The sequence below is a fragment of the Dromiciops gliroides genome, chromosome 2 (genome assembly GCF_019393635.1).
Source record: "Dromiciops gliroides isolate mDroGli1 chromosome 2, mDroGli1.pri, whole genome shotgun sequence".
Lineage (NCBI taxonomy): Eukaryota > Metazoa > Chordata > Mammalia > Microbiotheria > Microbiotheriidae > Dromiciops > Dromiciops gliroides.
In genome coordinates, this window is record NC_057862.1 from 163,660,854 (window position 1) to 163,683,524 (window position 22,671).

The following is a 22,671-nucleotide window of genomic DNA, read 5'->3' on the forward strand; positions in this document are numbered from 1 at the left end:
ATGTGATTATGTACTTCGGGATCCCTGTACCTTAAATTCCCAGTGTCTTCTGCCTATTTTCTTTTCTGAACAAAAGTCAGAAACTAGAATTTCTGAGCACGTACTTTATTTCAGAAACTGGGCACTGATGGTATCCCTGTAGAAGCATGTCATAGAGATACAAATGCATTTAGGAAAGTAGACCTTCCCCTCTTAGGGGCTTATCTTGTAGACTGTATCACAATAGTTTAGTCATTGACTTTGGACAGGCAGAATTTTGCTCAACAACTTGCTTCTTGGAGGAAGAAGAGAATGGTTAACATGGATGGCCTCTATAACTGGAGGACTAGAGTAACATCATGGGGGAAGAGATGGAGGAGAAATCTTCTTTGCTATTGCTATTCATAGGCATTTTAAGCATTTTCTGTGGGGATGGAAAAAAATCCCAAACCAGTCCCCATATTGCAACTTAGTTCCTGTGTAGTATTTGAGGTACATTGTTACTTCTATCTGAACAAACATGGAGCTATAATGTGAGCATAGTTAGTGATTTTCCTAGAGAACCTCAAGTGGGAACAATGACACAATGAGACTTGGTGACAAATCCCTGGAGTTAGATCTGGTTTATACGAAGCTAGAGTCTTCAAAGATGCTAGGTCACATTTATTAGAAACTGTCAGTGTTTATTCATTTTTATTGTCCAGAGGGTTCCCTCCGCCCCCCTCCAAGGAAAGAAGAATCAAACTAGGTAAGCCCTGGAGTCTCTGTGGGTTCTTGTTCTATACTGTTGTTGATATTTTTCATAAATTGGAAATGACACTACAAGGCTTTTAGTTAATGTAATATCTCTCAAGGGACTTTTGGAATACTTTAAAAAGTTTGTTATATTCAGTATGGTTTAGTGTTTAATGCATTTTACTGCATTATAATTATCTCAAAACTAATCATGCACGAAAGTGAATCTACTTGTTTATAACCAGAATATCTCAACCCCTATGTAGAAAACAAACAAAAAAGTTACAGCAATGATATATCCATTAATTAGTTTGATTTGTAATGATGATTTCAAACAATGTTAACAATAACAACTTACCATACCTCTGAGGTGTATTTATTTTTAGCCCTGGTATCTTACTTACTCTGAGAGGTTTGAGTGTCTATGAATTTCTTTATCAGGGCATCGGTGGTTTGGGTATAAAGACTGAGAGCATATCTAAGAGACTGAAGATCGGGGCTCTTCTCCAAGAAGTTCTTTTTCAGCCCATTTCCTCCAGCATGAAAGTATTGCTATTAACAAAAAAGAAGTAAGAAAGAACATAAGCACAGACACCCCAACCAAGAAATTCTCATTGGATAGAAGCAAATTCATACTTCTGATGTGAAAGCTAAATTGGAATTATAAAATCCAGGATACTAAACGGGATCACAGATTCAGTGCCAGAGGGAACATCAAAGATCATCTATTCTGACTCTTTTTAATTGATTAGGTCCATTGTGGCTATATAACTTGCTTATAGTTACATAGCTGGAAGTTGGTTAAGTCCATGTCTTTCACATTCAAACCTAGTGCTTTTTGCCCTCTAGAAAGCTACGTCTTGGCACACAAACTGCTGGTGTTATAAACCATGTGATAGAATTCAATTCAATTAATACAGATTAAGTGTAAATCATGTACAAGGCACGATGTGTAAGCACTGGTGATATCAAGGAAAAATGAAATCATCTCTGCTATCATAATACATTACTAATCAAAGACTATTTGAGCTAAAAGGAATCTCACTTATTGATTCACTTAATAAATTTTAATTGAGTGCCTGCTATACACAACTTTGAGTCATTGTTACATAATTGGAACCCTGTAGAACTTGAGAATACCCTGGACTCCAGATTATTTTATGATTCTGAGCTAGAGTCCTCTCATCCTTAAATTTTATTATGCAAATGTCATGATGATTTCTGTGATCAGAGGCTTTAAATAATAAATAAAAATTAATCTGCTAAGCCCTTTCTGGGTTTGGAATGTACAACAGTTACCATGGGAAGACATTGCCATGAAACTATCATTCACTGTTATGGAAGGATCTAGGCTCCTCTAGCTACTTCACAAAACATGATTAAGAAAAGCTCAGAAAAAGCCTTATCCCCTTCTCATTTAAGGCAGAATCTAGCAGCCTTTCCTCACTGTTTTATTTGTGCTAACATACACATTTTGCAGGAGAATGGGTCCACAGGACATAGGTTATATCCCACAAAGACTGAGGCTCACTAGCTCTGAATTTGCCCTGACTCTCAATGACTCACTCCATTTCCTTACTCATTGAATCAAAAAGTCCTTCTCTCTATGTTCCCAGAATTGCTGTTTCTGCACTCTTCTGCATCCTCCAATGATTTTGTACACTCTTACTTTTTCCAAGATTACTCAAACTTTTCTTTACATACCAAATGCTCTCTCAGTGTAATTCCCTCTTAGCTAGTGTCTACTAGCTCCCTATTCATACTCTCACATTTCCTCTTTCTGGGCTAGCCTCTCAAACTTCAATGACCCGACCATCATCTTTGCAGACACTTTGTGACACCCTAACACAAGCCTGGGCAATTGATGACAGCTGTGTCTGCCTCAGCCTCAGGAGCACAGCTGTTTCTCCTTTCCTCTTTTCCATAGCATCCTCAATGTAAGATAATCATAAAGAAGGCAACGCTTCTTCCTTTACTTAGGACGGAGCAATTTCTACAAAAGATGTTTGGAATCTAGCCCCATGAGCCCAAGTTATCACTGGAAGTTCTCATAATTGACAACAGAGACCACAGCTGCTCTTTCCACCATCATCTCTAAAGATAAAGATTATATCTCAGATCATCAGGAAAATGCTTAAGCACCTTGTAGTATAGTTTTCATGTCCTGTTATACTTGGCACAGGTCCACTCAAGGGGAAATGGAAGAACTTAAATGGTGCTTTCAGGGATGCCATTGTTACCCTATCTGCCTAGCTCTTTGATGTATGATTTGCCTTAAGGTGGTGATGGCATGAAAGTCTCCCCAGGGATATATACATCACATTGCAACACAAACAGACTCTGGCAGTGAAATCTAACCTCCCACTTTGTTGATATTCAGTCATTTCAGTCTCGTCCAACTCTTTGGGGTTTTCTTGGGGTGCTTTGTCATTTCCTTGTCCAGCTCATTTTACAGATGAGAAAAGTGAGGCATATAGGGTTAAGGGACTTGCCAGGGTCACACAGCTAGTGTCTGATTTGAACTCATGAAGATGAATCTTTCTGACTCCAGGTCTGGCATTTTATCCACTGCGCCACCTAGCTGCCCCAGGTAAAATAGTAAAAAACGAAGTTTTGGAGGATAGTTTTTAAAAGTCTACTGTGGTCTCAGTGACTAGGTAACCTCTGCACATACTAGTTACATTTTACACACTGGCTCTAATAAACAATTTTGGTTCAAAAAGGAGAAACAAGAAGGAACCTTCCCCAACTTTGTAAAGGTGGGGTACTAGGGGCAAGAAACATTCCATATAATGTCAATCAACATTAAATTCTGATTATGTGTTAAGCACTTTATTAAACTCTGGGGTTACAAAGAAAAAAGTGAAGGTTGTCTCCACCTTCCAGGAGCTAACATTATAATGTTACAGACTTTTTTGAAGTGTTGGTTAATTTTTCTGAACTGTTTTTTTCCTTTTTTTTCATTCTTTCTTTTAAGGAATGGTTCTATAGGATAGAAAGGGCAGGTATATGTTGAAAAATACAGGTGACACATCCCCCATACTATGTCTAGCATCTAAAAATAGGTCATGATCCAGAGGAGGGGCCTAGAGCACTCCCGAAGGAAGCATGCAGCGCTGAAGCTGCAATGCTTCTGCTTGGCTGTTAGGCTTCAGGCAACTCCCCTGGGCAGAAATCTACATTCATTTAAAAGTGAGCCTTGGCCAGGCATAGAAGCATATACAGTAGTAGGAAAAGAAGCTGTTGTAACTAGCAGGCATAGTTCTGAATGAAGAAGGGGGAATGGGGAGGAGGGGAAATGATTGCTCTTATTCTTAAAGGAGACACGAGTCAATTCTAAAATAAACAAACAAATAAAAACAAAAACCCTGCCATCACACTTGACATTTCTTAGAAGAAACTCAACATGCTTTAACACTCATCAGTCAGTCAAACATTTCTTTACTGGCTACCATGAGTACAACATTATAGTAGGCATGAGAGATTCCAACATGAGATTGTCTTTTCCCTCAAGGAGCTCCCAGTCTAGTTGGAGAGATAGGACTGCTGAGAGACAATTGGAAAATAATGAAGACTTCACTATGTAGCAGGTGATGCAGGCAATGTGAACTCAGAGAAGGCAAGAGAGAAGTACAGGAGCAGGAGGTCATGGATGGGATTTATGGAGAATGGAAATCTTGAGCTATGCCTTGAATACAAATGTTATGTTGTCATTTAACTATAAGACAGATAAAGGATGGGAAACTAGCTGGTGCAATGGAAAGAGTGCTGAACCTAGAGTTAGGAAGACTCATCTTCCCAAGTTCAAATCTGGCCCCAGACACTTATTAGCTGTGTGACCCTGTGCAAATCACTTGACCTTGGTTGCCTCAGTTTCCTCATCTGTAAAAAGAGATGGAGAAGGAAATGGCAAACCTCTCCAATATCTTTGCCAAGAAAACCCCAAAATGGGGTCACTAAGAGTTGGACGTGACTAAACAATAGATAACAGATAGGTACAATTATAGACAGCTTACAGAAAGATTAGTAAGTCGCACTTTTTTAGGAGCCTGGAATTAGTGGGGCTGAGAACAAGAATAATTATTAATATCATTATTCAGTTTTCATTCATTTATTAATTGCTTTTATTAATTCTTAAGTTTCTACTTTAAAACAACCTACAGAAAATGGAGGGGATAAAAGTCCCTCAGTTATTGGAGATAGCTATTAAGCATAATAATAGGGGCAGCTGGGTGGAGCAGTGGATAAAGCACCGGGTCTGGATTCAGGAGGACCTGAGTTCAAATCCCACCTCAGATACTTGACACTAGCTGTGTGACCCTGGGTGAGTCACCTAAACCTTATTGCCCCCCCCAAAAGCATAATAATAAAAATAATGATAATCAAAGAGTAAAAATTAAACAGGACATTAGTCTGTATTGGAGTCAGGCTTTCTCTTGAGTTTGGTAGTATAGTGCCTGCCTGGCACCTAGAAAGTGCTTAACCACTGCTTATTGATTTAACAGCAAACTGGTTTTCTCCTTTTCAGCACGTAAAAACATTTGACTAATTTTCACTAAGACAGCATTCTGAAGTGCTCTTTTTTGTCAACTTAATGAATAGGAGACCTTTAAGAACAGGAATGCCTTTTCTTTCTTAAGAGTGCAATAGGTGTCCAGAGAAAGAACAAGTTATAAGATATATCTACTGCATAAGGTATACTGAAGTTATACAAACAAAAGCTAAATAGGATTCTAAAATATCAAAGCTCCATATAATGGGAAAAGACCCTTCCCCCAAAAGTTCTGTTATCTTAGTGTCACAGACAAGAGAACATTCAGACCATTGTCTTATCTCATTGATGGGCATTCATTACCTGTAGATTTTCTCCCTACAATATGAAACAAGGCACTCCACTGAATTTTTCTGATGCTTTATTTATGTTATATTGAGGGTATATTTAGACAGAGGAAATCATCAAATGGCACATCTCATTTCTGGCTAATTCAGATAGTCATCTCAGCTCCTTAGTTTGGCTACTCATTTTACTTTTTTTGACAAGGGATCACCTTCATAAATAACCATACCAAATTACTTAACCTTCCAGCCTCAGCTTCCTTAACTGTAAAATGGAGGTAATAATTTGTTTTTGTTGTTTGTCCTTTATTTTAGAAGAGGATGAATGACATTATGACTGATGTCTTGACTCATTTGTGAATTGGATTAAAGTGAGACAGAGCTGCACAAAGTCATTAGCTTCCCTCTCTCTTCCAGAGTCATTGATGTCAAGATAACTGGTGATGGCCCTGGATGCAGTGGATGAGCATAGCATCCTCAATGTCTGTCCAAGCCCTAATTGTTCCACCTTGCCTGCTTCAGCACCTACCTCACAAGTTGTTTGGGGAATTTAATGTGATCATTATTATAAAGTACTTTGTAGACTAAATTACTATATAAATGTTTGCACTCAGGTTAACTTCTATAGCTTTACATAATCTTGTTGAGTCGGAGAATTTTGTCCTCATATATTTATTGTTCTTTTGACTGGTGATTGCCTTACCAGGGCCACTATTTCAAGAAAAACCCAGAAGCCAAGCTTCACTTCTCTCCACATTTCCCCATTTCATTCCTTCCCAGTCTAGAATCATGTGAAGTGATCAAATCAAATCTATAATATTCCTAGGTGAGTTGTGTCAATCTTCTTTCCTATGGTTCCATTTACTAGCCCAATAAATTTATGGACCAAAGTGTTCCTTCCTGACTACAATTCTCCCTTTTATGTGATCTGCCCTTTGTAGAATCTAAGTTCCTAAAGGGCAAAGACTGTCTTCACTTTTCTATTTGTTTACAGAGTGTTTGGCAATATTAAGTGCCCAATAAATGTTTTTATTATTATTAATAATATGGTTACTACAATCTTTTATACCATTAACCTACAATTTAATTTTATGTGGAATACTGTTGACCCCTACAAATGTTATTTTATGATTTTTTTTTTACTTAACCTGTAGTTTCATTGGTGTAGGGAGCTCTTAGTGAAGAAGCTTCCTCTGAAAATGCAAATTGGTAAATGTTTTTGTGTTAGAGAGGCTAGGGCCTAAATGACTGGCCCACAGTCATGCAGCTAGTATAGAGGGACTTTGATCCAGGTCTTGGCACTAATGCCAATCTGCCAAGTCATGCTACCTCACCATGCTAAAGAAATGACCTGATTTAGTTGTGTCTCTTGACGAGCTTTCAGCAAACTGTTTGTAATTAAATAGTATTCCATAATCTTTTACTATCCTTGATAATATTTAAATAAATATTGATATCCTAAACTCATGCTGTCTTTGTCCTCCACATCTCTCCCCTTGTCTATAAGGTCAAAGAAGATGCCGTGGTCATCCATTGCATCCCAGCTCACCACCAGTCATCCTGACTTTTTTTTGACTAAGGGTGGCTTCTAAGCTCTTCTAGTGCATTCATTCCAGGAATTGTTTTCAGTCTGTTCAACTTAGGAAATGGTGATATTTGTGTCAATGTCAATGTCAAGTGACTCTGGAGTCAAGAGACTTGGGTTCCTTTGTCGTTACTGACATTCCTTACATGACTCTCAGCAAGTTATTCAATCTCCTTGAGCCGCTGTGACCTCATATGGAATTAACTTATCCTCTGAGGTCTCTTCTGGATCCAGATCTATAATTCTGTGAAATAACATTGTCCGCACTTCCATTTTCCTTCACAGTATAGTTCAGAACTCTTACAGTTCTGTTTTTAGGAATAAATACTTCTATGTTTGAAGGCAATTAATTTCTTGTTTATACACTTCCAAAAAAATCAAACAAAAAAATTTGCTTTAAAGTAATTTCTTCACCTTATGTTTCCTTGTGTTTGAAATTCTTTTCCTTTCCCACTATATGAGGTTGTATATATGCCCATAATCCCTGTTTATTGGGAGATGCTAAGGCTGGGAGATTGAATTCAGGAGTTGTGAGCTGCAGTGGCTCAAAGCACACAATCAGGTGCATTCTCTATGTCTAACACCCTTATGGTGAGGTTTTTAGAGCAAAAATCCTCCAGGCTGCCTAATGAGATGCCCAGGTTATTAACAAAGAGTGTTAAAACTTTTTTACGGAATAGTGGTGGTGTCTGGCCTGTGGATGGTTGCTGTTCTTCCAGCCTGGGCAGAATAGGAAGACTTAGTCTTAGGAAAACTACTTCCCCTGACCAAATGAGACTTTTAATCATTCATATTATACAGGTAAAATTGTAATTCGAGATACAGGATCTACATATTTCATCACATATTGTATCACTGCCACCACACATCACAAAGCTGCCACCTGTAACTTTGTTTGTTGTTGCACTTAAGGGCAAAAAGCAGGCTCTTATGTGTGCAAAGGACAAAACCGAAGCTACAAAGATGACAGCAACTCTGTGACAGAGTCCAATTGTAATATTCATTGATGCCTATTGTAACACATACCTAATGGATATCTCTTTCTACAAAGCAAGGCTATTTCTATTAGCTGGAACAGAATTTTGATATCTGGTCATAAATCCTGCACAATAGATTCTTTTACCAGGTAACAATAGACAAACTGCTACACTGTAAAAATATAGGGGAAAAAATTTAATTTTCAAAGAAAAGACTTTCCCGAAAGTGTGCTTGTATATGATCATATGTATATTCAAATAGGAATATATAGACATTATATATATGTTTACATATCTGTACACATATGTTATATATGATATATCAACAAAATATATACATATATTAATAATTTAGTAGTATCAATAAATCATAAATAATAAACACCATGAATTAATAATATATAACCTATACAAATCTATAATATATACTATATTGTATAAAAGAGGCAGTCTTAGAGTCAATAAGACTTGGGTTCAAGTCTTGCTTTGGACATATAACTGGCTGTGTGCCCCTAGACAAATCACTTAATTTCTTAGGGACTCAGGCAACTCTCTAAGACAACTCTCTCTGTTCTTATCCTGGGGTCTGTGAACTTTAAAAAATTATAACTATATTTCAGTATAATCATTTTCTTTTGTATCCCTATGTTTTTTATTTTATTTAATGCATTTAAAACATTCTTCTGAGGAATCCAGAGGCATGGATTTCAATGGCCTAGCAAAAGGACCAAAAAATAACCCCAACTCTAAATTGCAGAACAGGTGCTTATCTCCACTAGCAGAGGATATTTTTCCTCTAGAGTTCCTCATAATAATGAAAATATGGATCTGGACTGTATACAAGAGTAAACCTTCTTGTTTACTTTTAATTAAAAGTTTATATTAATTTAAATTGATTTTAAAATATTCTTTCCTCAATTCTTCTCTCAGGAGAAAATAAAAAGTAAAATCATAATAATCAAGTTGATATTTAAGATTTAGTTTAAAAAATATCTATCTTCTTTCACCAAGTCCTACTCTGATGCTTTATCTTGCCGTGATGGCCCAGGACTCTTGAAGAGTGTACCAGTGGAATGTAAGCTCCTCTCATTCCACAATGATGGAAAAGATTCCAAGTGTGGCAACTGATTTCATTTACTATCTGCATATCAATGTAGCTAAGTATGGAGAAGCTTATCAGCAATTGGCTAGACATTAGGAGACAAAATCTTTGGCTAGGCCAATGCAAAAATCAATTTTTAAAGTCTAGTGGAGTCACCTTCTGTTTCCCCAGAGTTACTGATGGAATGGAGAAAAAGGAGGGGCAGAAGGTGCTCAGAAAGTTCTTCAAATATCTATAAACCTTTTCTTGCCTTAATTCTTGGCAGTCCAAATGTGAAACCTTTGTTCAACCAACAATGATTGACAGGTTATTTGAAGAGCTCTTTCCAGTATACTCTGTCTATCCTCTGTGGAGGCTTATCAGGAAATAAGGAATCCCAAAGGATAAAAAGGGATGGATGGGTTGCAATTTACAGCTTTAAAGTAAGTACCAACATAGATGAGATTATAGATACATTGATATTTCGAAGTTAGAACAATTTCCATGAAAACCCTACCCTCTTTCTAATGCCCCTATTACTGTTAAGTAAAAGCACCATCATCCTCCCAGTCCCCCAGGCTCACATGCCAAGGGTCTTGGTGTCTCCGTCTAGGTGTCTGTCTGTCTGTCTGTCTGTCTGTCTCTGTCTCTGTCTCTGTCTCCCTCCCTCCCTCCTCATATCCAATGTGTTGCCAAGGTCTGTCAATTTTGCCTTCATAACATCTCCCACATATGCCTCCTCCTCACCTCTGAACTGCCAACACTCTGGTGCGGGCCCTCATCACCTCACATCTGCACTACTGCAATATCCTGCTTGCCCTAAGTCTCTCTCCACTCTAGTCTATCTTCCACTCAGCTGTCAAAGTGATCTTCCTAAAGCATAGCTCTGACCATGTCACTGTCCTACTCAATAAACTTTATTAACACCTCCAGCATCAAATATAAACACCTCTGTTTGGAAGTCGAAGCCCTTTTTAACTTCTCCTCCTCCTCCCCAACTTTCCAGTTTCTTTGCACCTTATAATCCTCTCCCCATGCACTCTGTGATCCACTAACACTGGCCTCCTTTCTGTTATACATATGATGCTCCATCTTCTGGCTCTGTATTTTCTCTGACTGTCCCAGATGCCCAGAATCCTCCCCCTCCCTCCCTCCCTCCCTCCTTCCCTCCCTCCCTCCCTCCCTCCCTCCCTCCCTCTCTCCCTCCCTCTCCCCCCCTCTCCCCCTCTCCCCCTCTCCCCCTCTCCCCTTCTCCCCCACTCCCTCTCCTTCTCCCTCTTCCCCCCACCCTCTCTCTTCATTTCTGGCTCCTGATTTCTCTGTCTTCCTTCAAGTTCCAGTTAATATGCTGCCCTCTACAGAAAGCCTTTCCTGTTCCTCTCCAATGCTGGTGCCTTCCTTCTGTTGATTAGCTCCAATTTCTTCTATATACAGCTGGTTTGTATGTAATCTCTCCCATTAGAATGTGAGCTCCTAGGTTGTACAGTGGATAGAGCACTGGCCCTGGAGTCAGGAGGACCTGAGTTCAAATCAGGCTTCAGATAACTTGACAACTTACTAGCTGTTTGACCCTGGGCAAGTCACTCAACCCCAATTGCCTCACCAAAAAACAAACAAAAAACCCTCAACAAACAAACAAAAAGAATGAGAACTCCTTGAGAACAGCAACTGTCTTCTGCCTTTTTTTAAATCACCAGAACTTAGCACAGTACCTGCCAAACAGTTGTCCATTCATTTCAGTCATGCCCAATTCTTCATGACCCCATTTGGGGTTTTCTTGGCAAAGATACTGGAGTGGTTTGCCATTTCCTTCTCCAGCTCATTTTACAGATGGGGAAACTGAGGCAAACAGGGTTAAGCAACTTCTCCAGGGTCACACAGGCAGTGTCTGAGGCCAGATTATGAACTCAAGGAGAGGAGTCTGCTTACCTCAGGTCTGGCACTCTATCTACTGTGCCACCTAGCTATAGGCATTTAATAAATGTTTAGTGACTGACATCAGTGTATGTTTAACTCAGCCCCTTTCACAACAAAAAAGGTATTTATGATACAGTACTTTAATTACATTTGGTATATTGTAATTACAAGAGCAGGAGAGTGGACTGGTGAATTTGGGAAGATTTCCAGCATCCAAGGATGAAAACAAAAAGTTAACCAGAATATTCAATCAGCCAGAACATTTATTGCTCTGAATATTTTGGTCATATATATGTTTTTATTCTTAATCTATAGGCTTCACCCATGTTTCATGCAGTATCATGAAGGCTGAAGGACCAAGGGTGACAGGGGATGTGTGGAGAGGGGTAGAAGATGGAAAATACTGTACTTTTAAGGAAATAATACTATGCGAATCCAGTTATCTTCCTACAATGTAGCCATAGATATAATGTGTGTGTAGAGAAATAGAAAACTGTACCTTGATTGTGGCCAAGACGACTTCCATGACAGCACATTGTCTTAAGGTCAGACCCTTGGCTTCCTCTCGAATCATGTGATCCTGAAAAACAGGTTAAGATTTTGCTCTGAGGTGACCAGTTTCATACATCTGGTGAACATTTCTCTTTCTCTTTGTACATATAGCCACAACCCCAGTTCAGGCTGTCACTGACAACTCTCATCTAACCTACTACAATAATCTTTTAAACCCTCTCCTTCCTCAAGTCTCTCATTCCTCCCCCCCCCCAGATAAATTACCTTGGCAGGTGACTGCTAATATGTACATCTGACCACATTATCTCCTTCCTCCATGAGCTTGAGTGACTTCCTTTTTCTTCCAGGATCTCTGGTCCCTTCTGACCTTTCTAATTTTTTAATACTTTTTTTCTTCACCATACATTCTGCTAACCAGCTACATCAGCCTGTTTGCAGTTCCCACCACTTGCCACTCCAGTTACTGTCCCCATATTTTGTCACTATCTCTTCTCCATGGCTGAATACTCTGTCCCTTCACCTCCACCTCTTGGTTTCTCGGGCTTCCTTAACAACTCAGTTCAAAGCCTATCTTCTTCAGGAGGCCTTTCCTGGTCTTTCCAGTTGCTAGATCCTTCCCCTGTCATATCACCTGCCATCTATTCTGTATATATCTTGTATGTGATTTATAAGTTCAATCATCCATTAAAAAACAAGGTTCATGATGGCATGGACTGTTGTACATGCTTGCATTTATCCCTACAGGATTTACCACTGTGCAGGGCACATAATACATATTTAGTAAATGCTTGATTACTCATTTAAGAACTTTATTTTAAAGAAAGATGAATCTTGGTCATTGCACAATTTATTCTCCTGGACTCTTAGTTTCTTCATCTATAAAATGAGGGTGATAAACAACAGTGCTTCTTACCTAGCCCACTAGGTAGCTATGAGGATCAAATGTATACAAGTATTTTGGAAACTGCAAACATACATCAAGGACTTCTGTTTTCATCTTCATGAGAACTCTAATGGGGATGTTCCCCAAACTACTATAACTTAGAGTATTAGACCTTGTTGCCTGAAGTTCAGAGAATGATTTACCTGTGTTTAAACATCCATCAAATATAAGGTATGGGATTTGAATACAGGTGTTCCTGCCTGTAAGTCAAAATACTTGATCTACTTTGCTATGTTGTATCTATAAAAATATAACAGATTATTATTATTATACTTTCTTCATGTGGGCAAATGGTTGCATATATTAATTATTTGATATTATTTATATAAGGTTGATTATTCTTTTTTTTGTTTGTCTGTGTGTTTTTTTTTAGGCAATTGGGGTTAAGTGACTTGCCCAGGGTCACACAGCTAGTAAGTGATAAATGTCTGAGGCTGGATTTCAACTCAGGTCCTCCTGAATCCAGGGCCAGTGCTCTATCCACTGCGCCATCTAGCTGCCCCCAATTATTCTTTTTTGAATAGAAAATAATTTCAAGGTACAGATGTAATTTTACAAAGCAGTGCTTTTAAATACATGGTTTTATTTTTATTTGACATTTAATTTCAATTCTGAAAAAATTATCTTAAAAGTTCCTCTGGCTAATTTTAGGGTAAATATGTTGTCATGTCAGCGAAACTGAGTTGTAATTTCATAGGATTTAGGCCTAGAAGGGACCTAAAGATCATCTAGTCTAATCTCTGCTTTTTATATATGGGTTAGCTAAAATTTAGAGATATTAAAGCCCTCATTTTACAAATGAGGAAACTGAGGCACGGGGAGGTTAAAGTCCTTTGGAAAGGAGCTAAGTGACTGATTTATGCCAGATACCATAACTAATAAGTTGGTACATAAACAATATTCATCTTTATTCTCTTTTCTGAATTCCACATCACAATTAACTTTAATGAAAATTCTCAAAGGGTTAACTGAGTGCTGGAGTTACAATAAGGAGATAAAAGAAAAAAGGAAGTCTGTCTTTATTTCAGCAGATCTCTTAATGAAGAGAAATATTTTGCTTAAAGCATATCACTTTGTATTTCACAGATCAGGAAATAATAATGTTTCAGAATGGTCATTTAAGATGCATATATCTTCAATATACTTTCTTAACTCAGTGGTTCCAAACTTAAAGAAGAAGGGTCAAATTCTGATCAACTTTACTAAAAAGGAAAGCAAATTACATATTTAAGACATATTAAAGAGTGTGAGGGATGTATCAGAATAAAAATGAAAAGTGCTTTGGGTTAGATTAACTCAAAGTTCATAAGTGAGTTAATCCCCTTGCACACAGTGTCAGCTTTGGAACCAGGAGGACCTGTGTTCAAACCTTGCTTGTAATACTAAGTAACCCTCTAAACAACTGCCCATGACTCTAAGTGACAGAAATTCATAGATCTGCTCTGGTTCAAGGAGTATTTTCATTCAGGAGTTCTCTACATCAACCAAAGAAACTATAGATCTAGTCCCTGTCTCTATCCCCTAATCCAAGTAGTTTTTGAGTTGATTCCCTTCTTTCTATCAAACTTAACTGAGTTTGCATTTCCCGCAAATATATATCAATAATTTACTTTGGTGTTGTTGACCAGCATGATACTTGCTAAAAAAAAATTATTGAGTTTGTACATAGCACAGTCAAATAAGAAGCCTCTGAAGAAGAGGCTTAGAAGTGAATTATTGGTCTAATAAAAACCTGACCCAAGAAGCTCATGTAGGTTGTTACTGCTACCCTCCATACCTCCAGGCTCCTAATAACTAAACTCATCTGCAAAGGAGATAAAGCAATATTTCTTCAGAGACTTGCTTAGGGGATAGTATACAAAAACAGTATCCAAATGTGAACAAAAACAACACTAAGTGGCAAGAGCTTTCAGATTAAACTCAATGACCAGTCCTGCTTTTAGAGGACAGATAATGAAGCAAACTTCCATCCTCTCCATGAGCAGAGATAGACTCCAGCTGTGGATTGAGGCATAGTCTCTGGCGGTGACTGTGGTGGAGAGTTTTGTTTAACTATTTGCCATTGTACTGGGAAATGACTAGGGTGTAAAAAAGCTAAAAAAAAACCCCACCCCTTTTTAAGATAGAGACTTGCTTCTTTATGATGTATTTTAGTGCTGCAGTATTTATGAGACAGAACTAGATTAAAAATTCTTCTGCAACATTATGTTCAAGTCTCTTCTAAAGAATGATCATTTTTCCTCCAACTTTTTTAATATGTCTTAAACATAATTTTCTTGCCCTTTTTAGGAAAGTTGATCAGAACTTGTCCCTTCTTTTTTGAGTTTGGAACCACTAAGTTAAGCAAGTATATAGAAAAAATTTTACTGTTTGAATCTTTAATAGTTATTCTGAAACATGAATGATTCTCATATGTATGAAGATACAGAGTGATATAACTTAAATGCAATCATTCCTTAGTTTCCTTCTAGGAGTCAGTCTAACTGACATTAAGTATGTTAATCTAATAATTAAGCAGAGAGAGTTCAATGTAAGAGCTAAATCTTATTGGTTTTTTTTTTAGATTTTATTTTTGGGGGCTGCAATGTTTGACACCATTGACTATTCACCCTCCTCAATATCCTCTGTTGTACTGAATGTGGTACTGAAAGCACTTATTAGATGCTTACTAAGTGTCAGGTACTGTGCTAAGCAGTGGGAATATAAATACAAAAAATAGCACAGTTCCTGCCCTCAAGGGGTTTACATTCTAGCAGAGGAAGACAATATATGTAATGGAGAGCAGTGGTAGCCCCCTGTTCACTGTGCCTCACCATATTAATGCTAAAGTTAGTGCAGACACTTGATGAGATTAAATCTGTACTAGTTTAGCTCAGAACTCCCAAACTCAGGAGATGTACCAACCTCAGCCTCCCTGGATGCTGGGGTTATAGCCGTGGAACATCACTCTCAATTCTTTTTTTTTTCCTTTCAAATCTCACTGCTAACCACTCCACTGCAGGTCCTTATTACACTTCAACTAGACTATTGTATTTTCTCCTAAGCTAGTCCCCTTGTTTAGTACTTACCCCCTCAACAATCATCCTTCAGACAGCTGCCAGAATCACCTTCTTAAGGCACAAATTTGATCATGCCATCCCCCTGATAAAATGCCCTTGTTGCCAAATGATTAACAAAAGATGTATGAGTTGACACTCAAGGGCCTCAGGATTCTGGCTCCTTTTGACTTTTCCAGTCTCATTGCATGTTATTCTCCTTCTAAATCCAGTTATCTAGTCTCTTTGGGACTTTCCACCTCTATCCCTTGATGTACACTAGTTGGCATCCCAAGTACTTAGCATAGTAACTTGTGTATAGTAAGTACTTAATAATGATGTGTTGACTGACTGACCTCTTTTAGAATAGTCTTCTCTGATCAGCTCCCACTTCCTCTTTGAATGATTTTTTAAAAAAAATGTTTTTACCTTATGGAATAAAACAAGCCTTTCTCTAACCATAGCACAATAAAAATAAAGACTTTTTGGAACGCTTTCCTGAACCTCCTACCTATAAAATGCCTTTCTCAAATTCCCTGCCCTGCTTGACTTGGACCTCTCTAATGCACTAAAGTTTTAACTTGTATTATGTATGTGTGTATGTGCCATATGTATATGTGTATTTGTCTCATCTTCCATACTGCATTAATTTAACCAATCCACAAGCATTTTCTAATTCCCTAATATATTCCAGGCATCATGCTTTGTGCTAAGGATGCAAATAATGAGACAACTGATAACCACCAATAGCTATTCTCCAAGAGCCTGCATTCTGTTCTGGGAGACATGTACACATATAAGTATATACATAATAAGTAATTTCAGAATATAAACACAAGGGACTTTGGCAGGGTCACTGTTAAAAGGATCAGGAAAGGTTGAAGGAAGGGTTGCTTGAGTGGCAGAATGACAGAAGAGAGGGATTCTAAAAGGTGGAAGGGGATCGTCAGCTTTGTGAAAGGAATCTGTCTTGTTCATTTTCTGTGTCCTCAGTGGCAAGCATAATACCTTTTATACAGTAGAAGCATCATATATATTTGTGGAATTGAGAAGCTCTAAGGGTGAGAGACTAATTCTGACAACTTAAAATGGCCTTTATTAATTATTTCATAGCATTTTCTCCCCCAAAGAAGTGGGAGCAGGGAGCAAGTCACAGCTATATGTATTAGTAACTAAATGTTGCGCTGTGAAGCAAATTTATCATCTTAAAAAAAACCCAACCTATTATTGCCAATCATTGTCAGTGTTGCTCTTGCAAACATCTATTTGACGTAAAATATGATCTAATACTATTAAAAAATTTTTGTTTTGGTGAGGCAATTGGGGTTAAGTGACTTGCCCAGAGTCACACAGGTAGTCAGTGTCTGAGGACAAATTTGAACTCAGGTCCTCCTGACTCCAGGGCCGGTGCTCTCTCTACTGTGCCACCTAGCTTCCCCTAATACTATTTTAAAAACACAAAATGAAACAAAACAAAAAACAAAAGAGCAAATAAATTGTTAATGACCTTAAGAATCTAGGAGATTGTTAAGCAGAAACACTAGTTTTTCAGTTGTTTTAGTAATGTCCAACTCTGTGATCCCACTTGAGGTTTTCTTGGTAAAGATGCTGGAGTGGTTTACCATGTCCTTGTTCAGCTCATTTTACAGATGAGGAAACCGAGACAAACAGGGTTAAGTGACTTGTCTGAGGTCACACAGCTAGTAAGTGTCTGAGACCAGATTTGAACTCACTAAGGAGTCTCCTTTACTCCAGGACAGGCACTCCATCCACAACACCACTTAGCTGCCCTGAAACACTATACCTGGAATGAAAGGATCTGAATTCAAATCCCATATCTCCTACTTCCTAGCTTGTCACCTAGGAAGATGTCACTGCCCTGCTTAGGAGTTCAATTTCTTCCTTTAAATAATGAGCAGATGAGAATATAATCCTCAAGATCTCTTCAGCTTTAAATCTCATGATACTAGTCCAACCCACAATTCTATCATGCTTAAGAGGTTCGGCTCCAAACACATATGATGAATTTCCCCAGGCATAGGAGTTATGACCTCCCTACTTTCACTCCAACTAGATATGGCCATGTCAATGTGGCATATTTTTTCACAACTGAAATTTTTGGAGTCTGTCAAAGATATAACTAAGTCAGTAGGCTTATAATAACAAGACATTCTCAAGGAAGAGGAAAATTTCCATGCATGGCAGAAGACAGTTTTGATTTGCATTTGTTTCACATGAATAAAACTCCCCTAGACATTGTTGTAATAGATAGTGCCAATTCTAAAAATTCAACTAAGTTATACTAAGGAAATTAAAAAAAAACCCAACAACACACACAGCCATTAGGTTCCCTGTAACTAGTACCTCTTACCCAATCCTTGGAGCAAGAGCTTAGCTTGCAAACTAGTCAAGGGCTGCCTTCTTTGTCTCTATTTCCTCAAATCCTCATTTACAGATTAACACACGGGTCTTACATTTGAATTTTCCTTTTTATTCCAAAGAAGTTTCCCCTGCCAAAGAATTCAGAGATGATGGAGCCTGTTCAGAAACCACTAAAGGGTCCTTTGAATCCATAGAGACTGTCTAGAAGAGGTCAGGCTGAATTAGTAAGCTGCTTTATTTGAAAAGGTAGCAGAAGCCCTTCTGTTGTTAAACTGCTTCTCTGGCTAGAGAGGGATAATGGATAATGAATAAGATCCCTCAGAGATTGGTACTAGGACTGGTCAGGTTTGCTATCATTATAAATGACATTAGGGGCAGATAGGTGGCACAGTGGATAGAGCACTGGCCCTGGATTCAGGAGAACCTGAGTTCAAATCCAACCTCAGACAATTAACACTTACTAGCTATTTGACTCTGGGCAAGTCACTTAACCCCAATTGCCTCACCAAAAATAGATAGATAGATAGATCGATAGATCGATAGATCGATAGATAGATAGATAGATAGATAGATAGATAGATAAATAGTTAAATAAATGAATGAATGAATGAATGAATAAATAAATAAATGACATTAGAGAGATAATACATTGAAACAACTCAGTTTACAGGTGATGCTAAACTCTTCTGGCCAGTAAAGAGACAAATTAATAGAGAGAAATTGCTGCATAGGTCAAATCAACAGGCCTTTATTAAGTGCCTGCTATGTGCTAGGGACTATGCTAAATACTAGGAATACAAAGAAATTTTTTTTAAAATCCCTTTTTTTTCAAGAGTATACTGTCTAATGGGGGAGACAACATTACAAGAAGATAAAAGATTGAGTGGGCCACATAAATTTTAACAAAGGCACCAACTACAATGTAATGCATTTAGGAATAGCTAGTTTGATCTCTCTCTGTCTCCCTCACCCCCCCCCACCCCCCATCTCTATCTCTCTCTTCCTCTTTCTCTCTGTCAAATGAAGGGCTCTATTGTTTATGAACCAGGAAAGGGCCCTAGGAATCACTGTGGCTTATTTCCTGAGGACATGACTCCAATGTGCAGCTATAATTAACTTTTTTTTTAAAAGCTAAAAGTAAGGTTGGGCATCCTTGTAATTGTGTATAGCAGGGATGATGAAGGGAATTCCTGGTTTGTTGGCCTGTGCAATGTCTATAGACTAAGTCATGCGTTCTAGCTCCTTATTTAGAGACGTATACATTGCTAGGACAACAGAGTAAACTCCTGATTGGTTCCTATTGACTAGGTCTGTGCTGAGTTTGATTGGCTACTAAGTCAAAGTATATACTCTTGGGGCAGCTAGATGGTGCAGTGGATAAAGCACCGACCCTGGATTCAGGAGTACCTGAGTTCAAATCTGGCCTCAGACACTTAACACTTACTAGCTGTGTGACCCTGGGCAAGTCACTTAACCCCAATTGCCTCACCAAAAGAAAAAATCAAAGGATATACTCTTGTTACTGAAGACTAATAAGGAGTCCCCTGTGTTATCCTAGCAAGATGCATCTTCCTCAAGAAGGAGTCAGGACACATGCCCAGCTCTGTGGGAGGTACCTCAGTTTAGCAAACCATAGACTCTCCATTCACCTGTTAAATGTGAATTAAAATTAGATTGGAGAACTGAGCATACTCACTACTTACAAAGAGGGTGTGTGCATATGTGTGTGGGGGGGGGTGGGTAAGGCAGTGTTGTAAAGTTTGTTATGGTGCAAAGAGACAGTTCATGTATTTGTAGGATTTAAATTTGGAAGGAACCTCAGATATCATCTAGTTCAACCCCTTTGCTTTGCAGATGAGGAAAACAAGATCCATAGTGGTTGAGTGAGTTGCCCAAGTTCCCACAGGTGGTAACAGAATTTGAACTCAGATCTTCTCTGACTTTTCAACCACAACACTAGTTTCTAGTTCCAGCCTTGCTACTGACTATACATGTGACTTTAAAGTAATTAATTAACTTCTCTGAGCTCTAGGTTCTTTATCTGAAAATGAAGTGGTTGGGCTAGATGACTGCTAGCTCCTTCTGGCTCCTTCTGGCTCCTTCTAGCTCCTTCTAGCTCTAACATTCTATAATTCTCTAACTTTGACAATGATGGTTCCCCGAAGTGGTGAATATCAAAACCAAAGGATCAGAATGAGAAAGTTCTAAAATTGAGGCTCAGAAATTCCAGTGAGGCAATGGAGAAATGCTTGAGAGGAAATGGAGGTTCAAACTACGAATACCAGTGTGACAGATATGGACATATTCTCTAACAAGTTTCCAAAAACCAATGCAATGGGGGGCGGCTAGGTGGCACAGTGGATAAAGCACCGGCCCTGGATTCAGGAGTACCTGAGTTCAAATCCAGCCTCAGACACTCGACACTTACTAGCTGTGTGACTCTGGGCAAGTCACTTAACCCCCATTGCCCTGCAAAACAACAATAACAACAACAAAACCCAACAAAACCCAACAAAAAAAAACCCAACCCCCCCCCCCGAAAAAAAAAACAAAAACAATGCAACACTATCTAATTATCTTCACTGATTCCAAAGTAACAAGATGTCTGACACCTCACTGGTAACCTGTCTCATGTCCAGAAGTAGTAATGACCTTGTAGAGACATATGCTCCTTGTCTTCTTATGATATGTATTAACACTGTTGAGGAAAAAGGGCTTACTTCAAGAACTAGCAATTTCTCTCATTTTCTCATTCCCCCAAATTCTCATCATTTCTCTCACAGAGACTTCTACCCCCCCCCCAAAAAAAAGTTTAATGATGCTTTTTAAAAAAAAAAAAACATGGCTATCACTTGTCAATCACTCTCCCTCTCTCCTTTTTGTTTTGTTGTTTTTTTAAGTGAGGCAATTGGGGTTAAGTGACTTGCCCAGGGTCACACAGCTAGTAAGTGTTAAGTGTTTGAGGCCGGATTTGAACTCAGGTACTCCTGACTCCAAGGCCGGTGCTCTATCCACTGCACCACCTAGCTGCCCCCCTCTGTCCTTTTTAATAAAGAAGCAGTTGAAGAAAATTAATCAATTCATTGGCCAAGTCTGACAATGTATACCTTATTCATCTACTCTAACCCACCACCTCTCAGCTGATAGGCAGGAACATGCATCAACATTTTCTGATGTATTTCAATATTCCTTGACATTCTTGTGGTTATGATGTTAATTATTCTCCTTCTTGCTTCTCTCTCTATTCCATTATCATGAACCTATTCTGTATTCATTTAAAAATATCTTCATGTATTGATATTACATCCCTTCCTGTAGGACAGGGACTATTTAATTTTGTTTTTTTATTTACAGCATCTAGCATGACATCAACAATATAAAAAGCACTAATATTTGTTGACTGACTCCTTCACTTGCATCAGTTTACACAAGACTAGGAAGGACTTTTAAAAAAAAACAACAAAAAAAACCCTTTTTTATCCAGCTCATAGTCTTCCCCTTCTGTGTATTCCCTGGCACAGTCTTTGGGGGCTTCAGTACTCCTACTGATAACTCCCTTGGCAATGTTACTATAGAATACTTCATTTTTCTCAGTTCCAAAAACCTCAACCCCATGCTAGCCACACAGTGACATGGTGCTTTTATATAGTAGCTCTTACCATGTCTCATAATTACCCACTCTCTAGACTCTGAAATGCCACAATTCAACCACAAACTCTCCCAATCTCTCCCTGATGTTCCTCCTATTCTTTGCCCTTATTGTGACCTTCAATCCCTTTATCCATTCCTAGTTTTCCAGTCTCTCTCTCCCACTATGATTTCATTTGCCCCTTAGTATGTCTTGTCAAGTTTTCCAATCTAACATTTCCCTAACTGCAACAGTATCTCTAGAAGAATTCATGTAATAACAGGAATGGCCTTTGCCATTCCTAATGTGGGGATCCTCATTCCTAGATGACAATAAAAATTGCATTTTGCAACTTCTATCCCAAAGCTGCTGAGTGAGGATTACTTGAAAAAAAAATCATGAAATCCAACTGCTTTCAACAATTATTTCCTGAATAATAACCTCAATTTTGCCCTTGCTGCTGCTTGACAATCCTATTTTATATCTCCATTTCCTCTATCCTACACTGGGAATATTCTATATTTTTCTCTTTTGACCACCATATCTCCACACACTCTACATATCTTTAGCAGAAGACCGCATTACCCACTTGCCTGAGAAGACAGAGGGTACCTGGTGCTCTGTCCATTCATCAAACTTTCTCAACATCCACAAACACCATCTTTTTCTTCTTTCTGCATTGTCACACGGGAGATATAGCCTTACCCCTCATGAAGACTAATCCACTATTTACTCCCCACTCTTGCTTCACCCTTTTTCCCATCCAACCCATACTGAATACCACTGCCAGAATTCTCTCTGAAACAATGACAACAATGTACTAATTCCTTTTGCCATGTACATCATAACATTTCTCAAGATGGGAAAACCTCCCCCACTCCATCCCTTCAGACTGACTCAAGGGGAATAAATTGGTAAAAAATACCAGGTACCATGACTCATTTATACAACATTCAGCCTGAGCGGTCCCCTCACTTTGCCATCAGGAAGGTATGTTTCATTTTCTGTTTCCCAGGATCATTCATTTTTCTCAGAGTACAGCTTCCTGTAATCATTGTAT

General features: G+C 38.5%; 1 protein-coding gene across 2 annotated transcripts in view; it reads right to left on the bottom strand.

Annotated features, from left to right (window-relative positions):
- UNC13C (unc-13 homolog C) overlaps window positions 1–22,671 on the bottom strand; it is a 716,794-nt gene that overhangs the window by 55,750 nt on the left and 638,373 nt on the right. For both annotated transcript variants that reach the window (XM_043984190.1, XM_043984189.1), the window contains 2 exons: window positions 11,610–11,690; window positions 1,119–1,266 (listed from right to left, as the gene is read on the bottom strand). In XM_043984190.1, coding sequence (XP_043840125.1) covers window positions 1,119–1,266; window positions 11,610–11,690 — 229 coding nt within the window. The remainder of the gene's footprint in view (window positions 1–1,118; window positions 1,267–11,609; window positions 11,691–22,671) is intronic.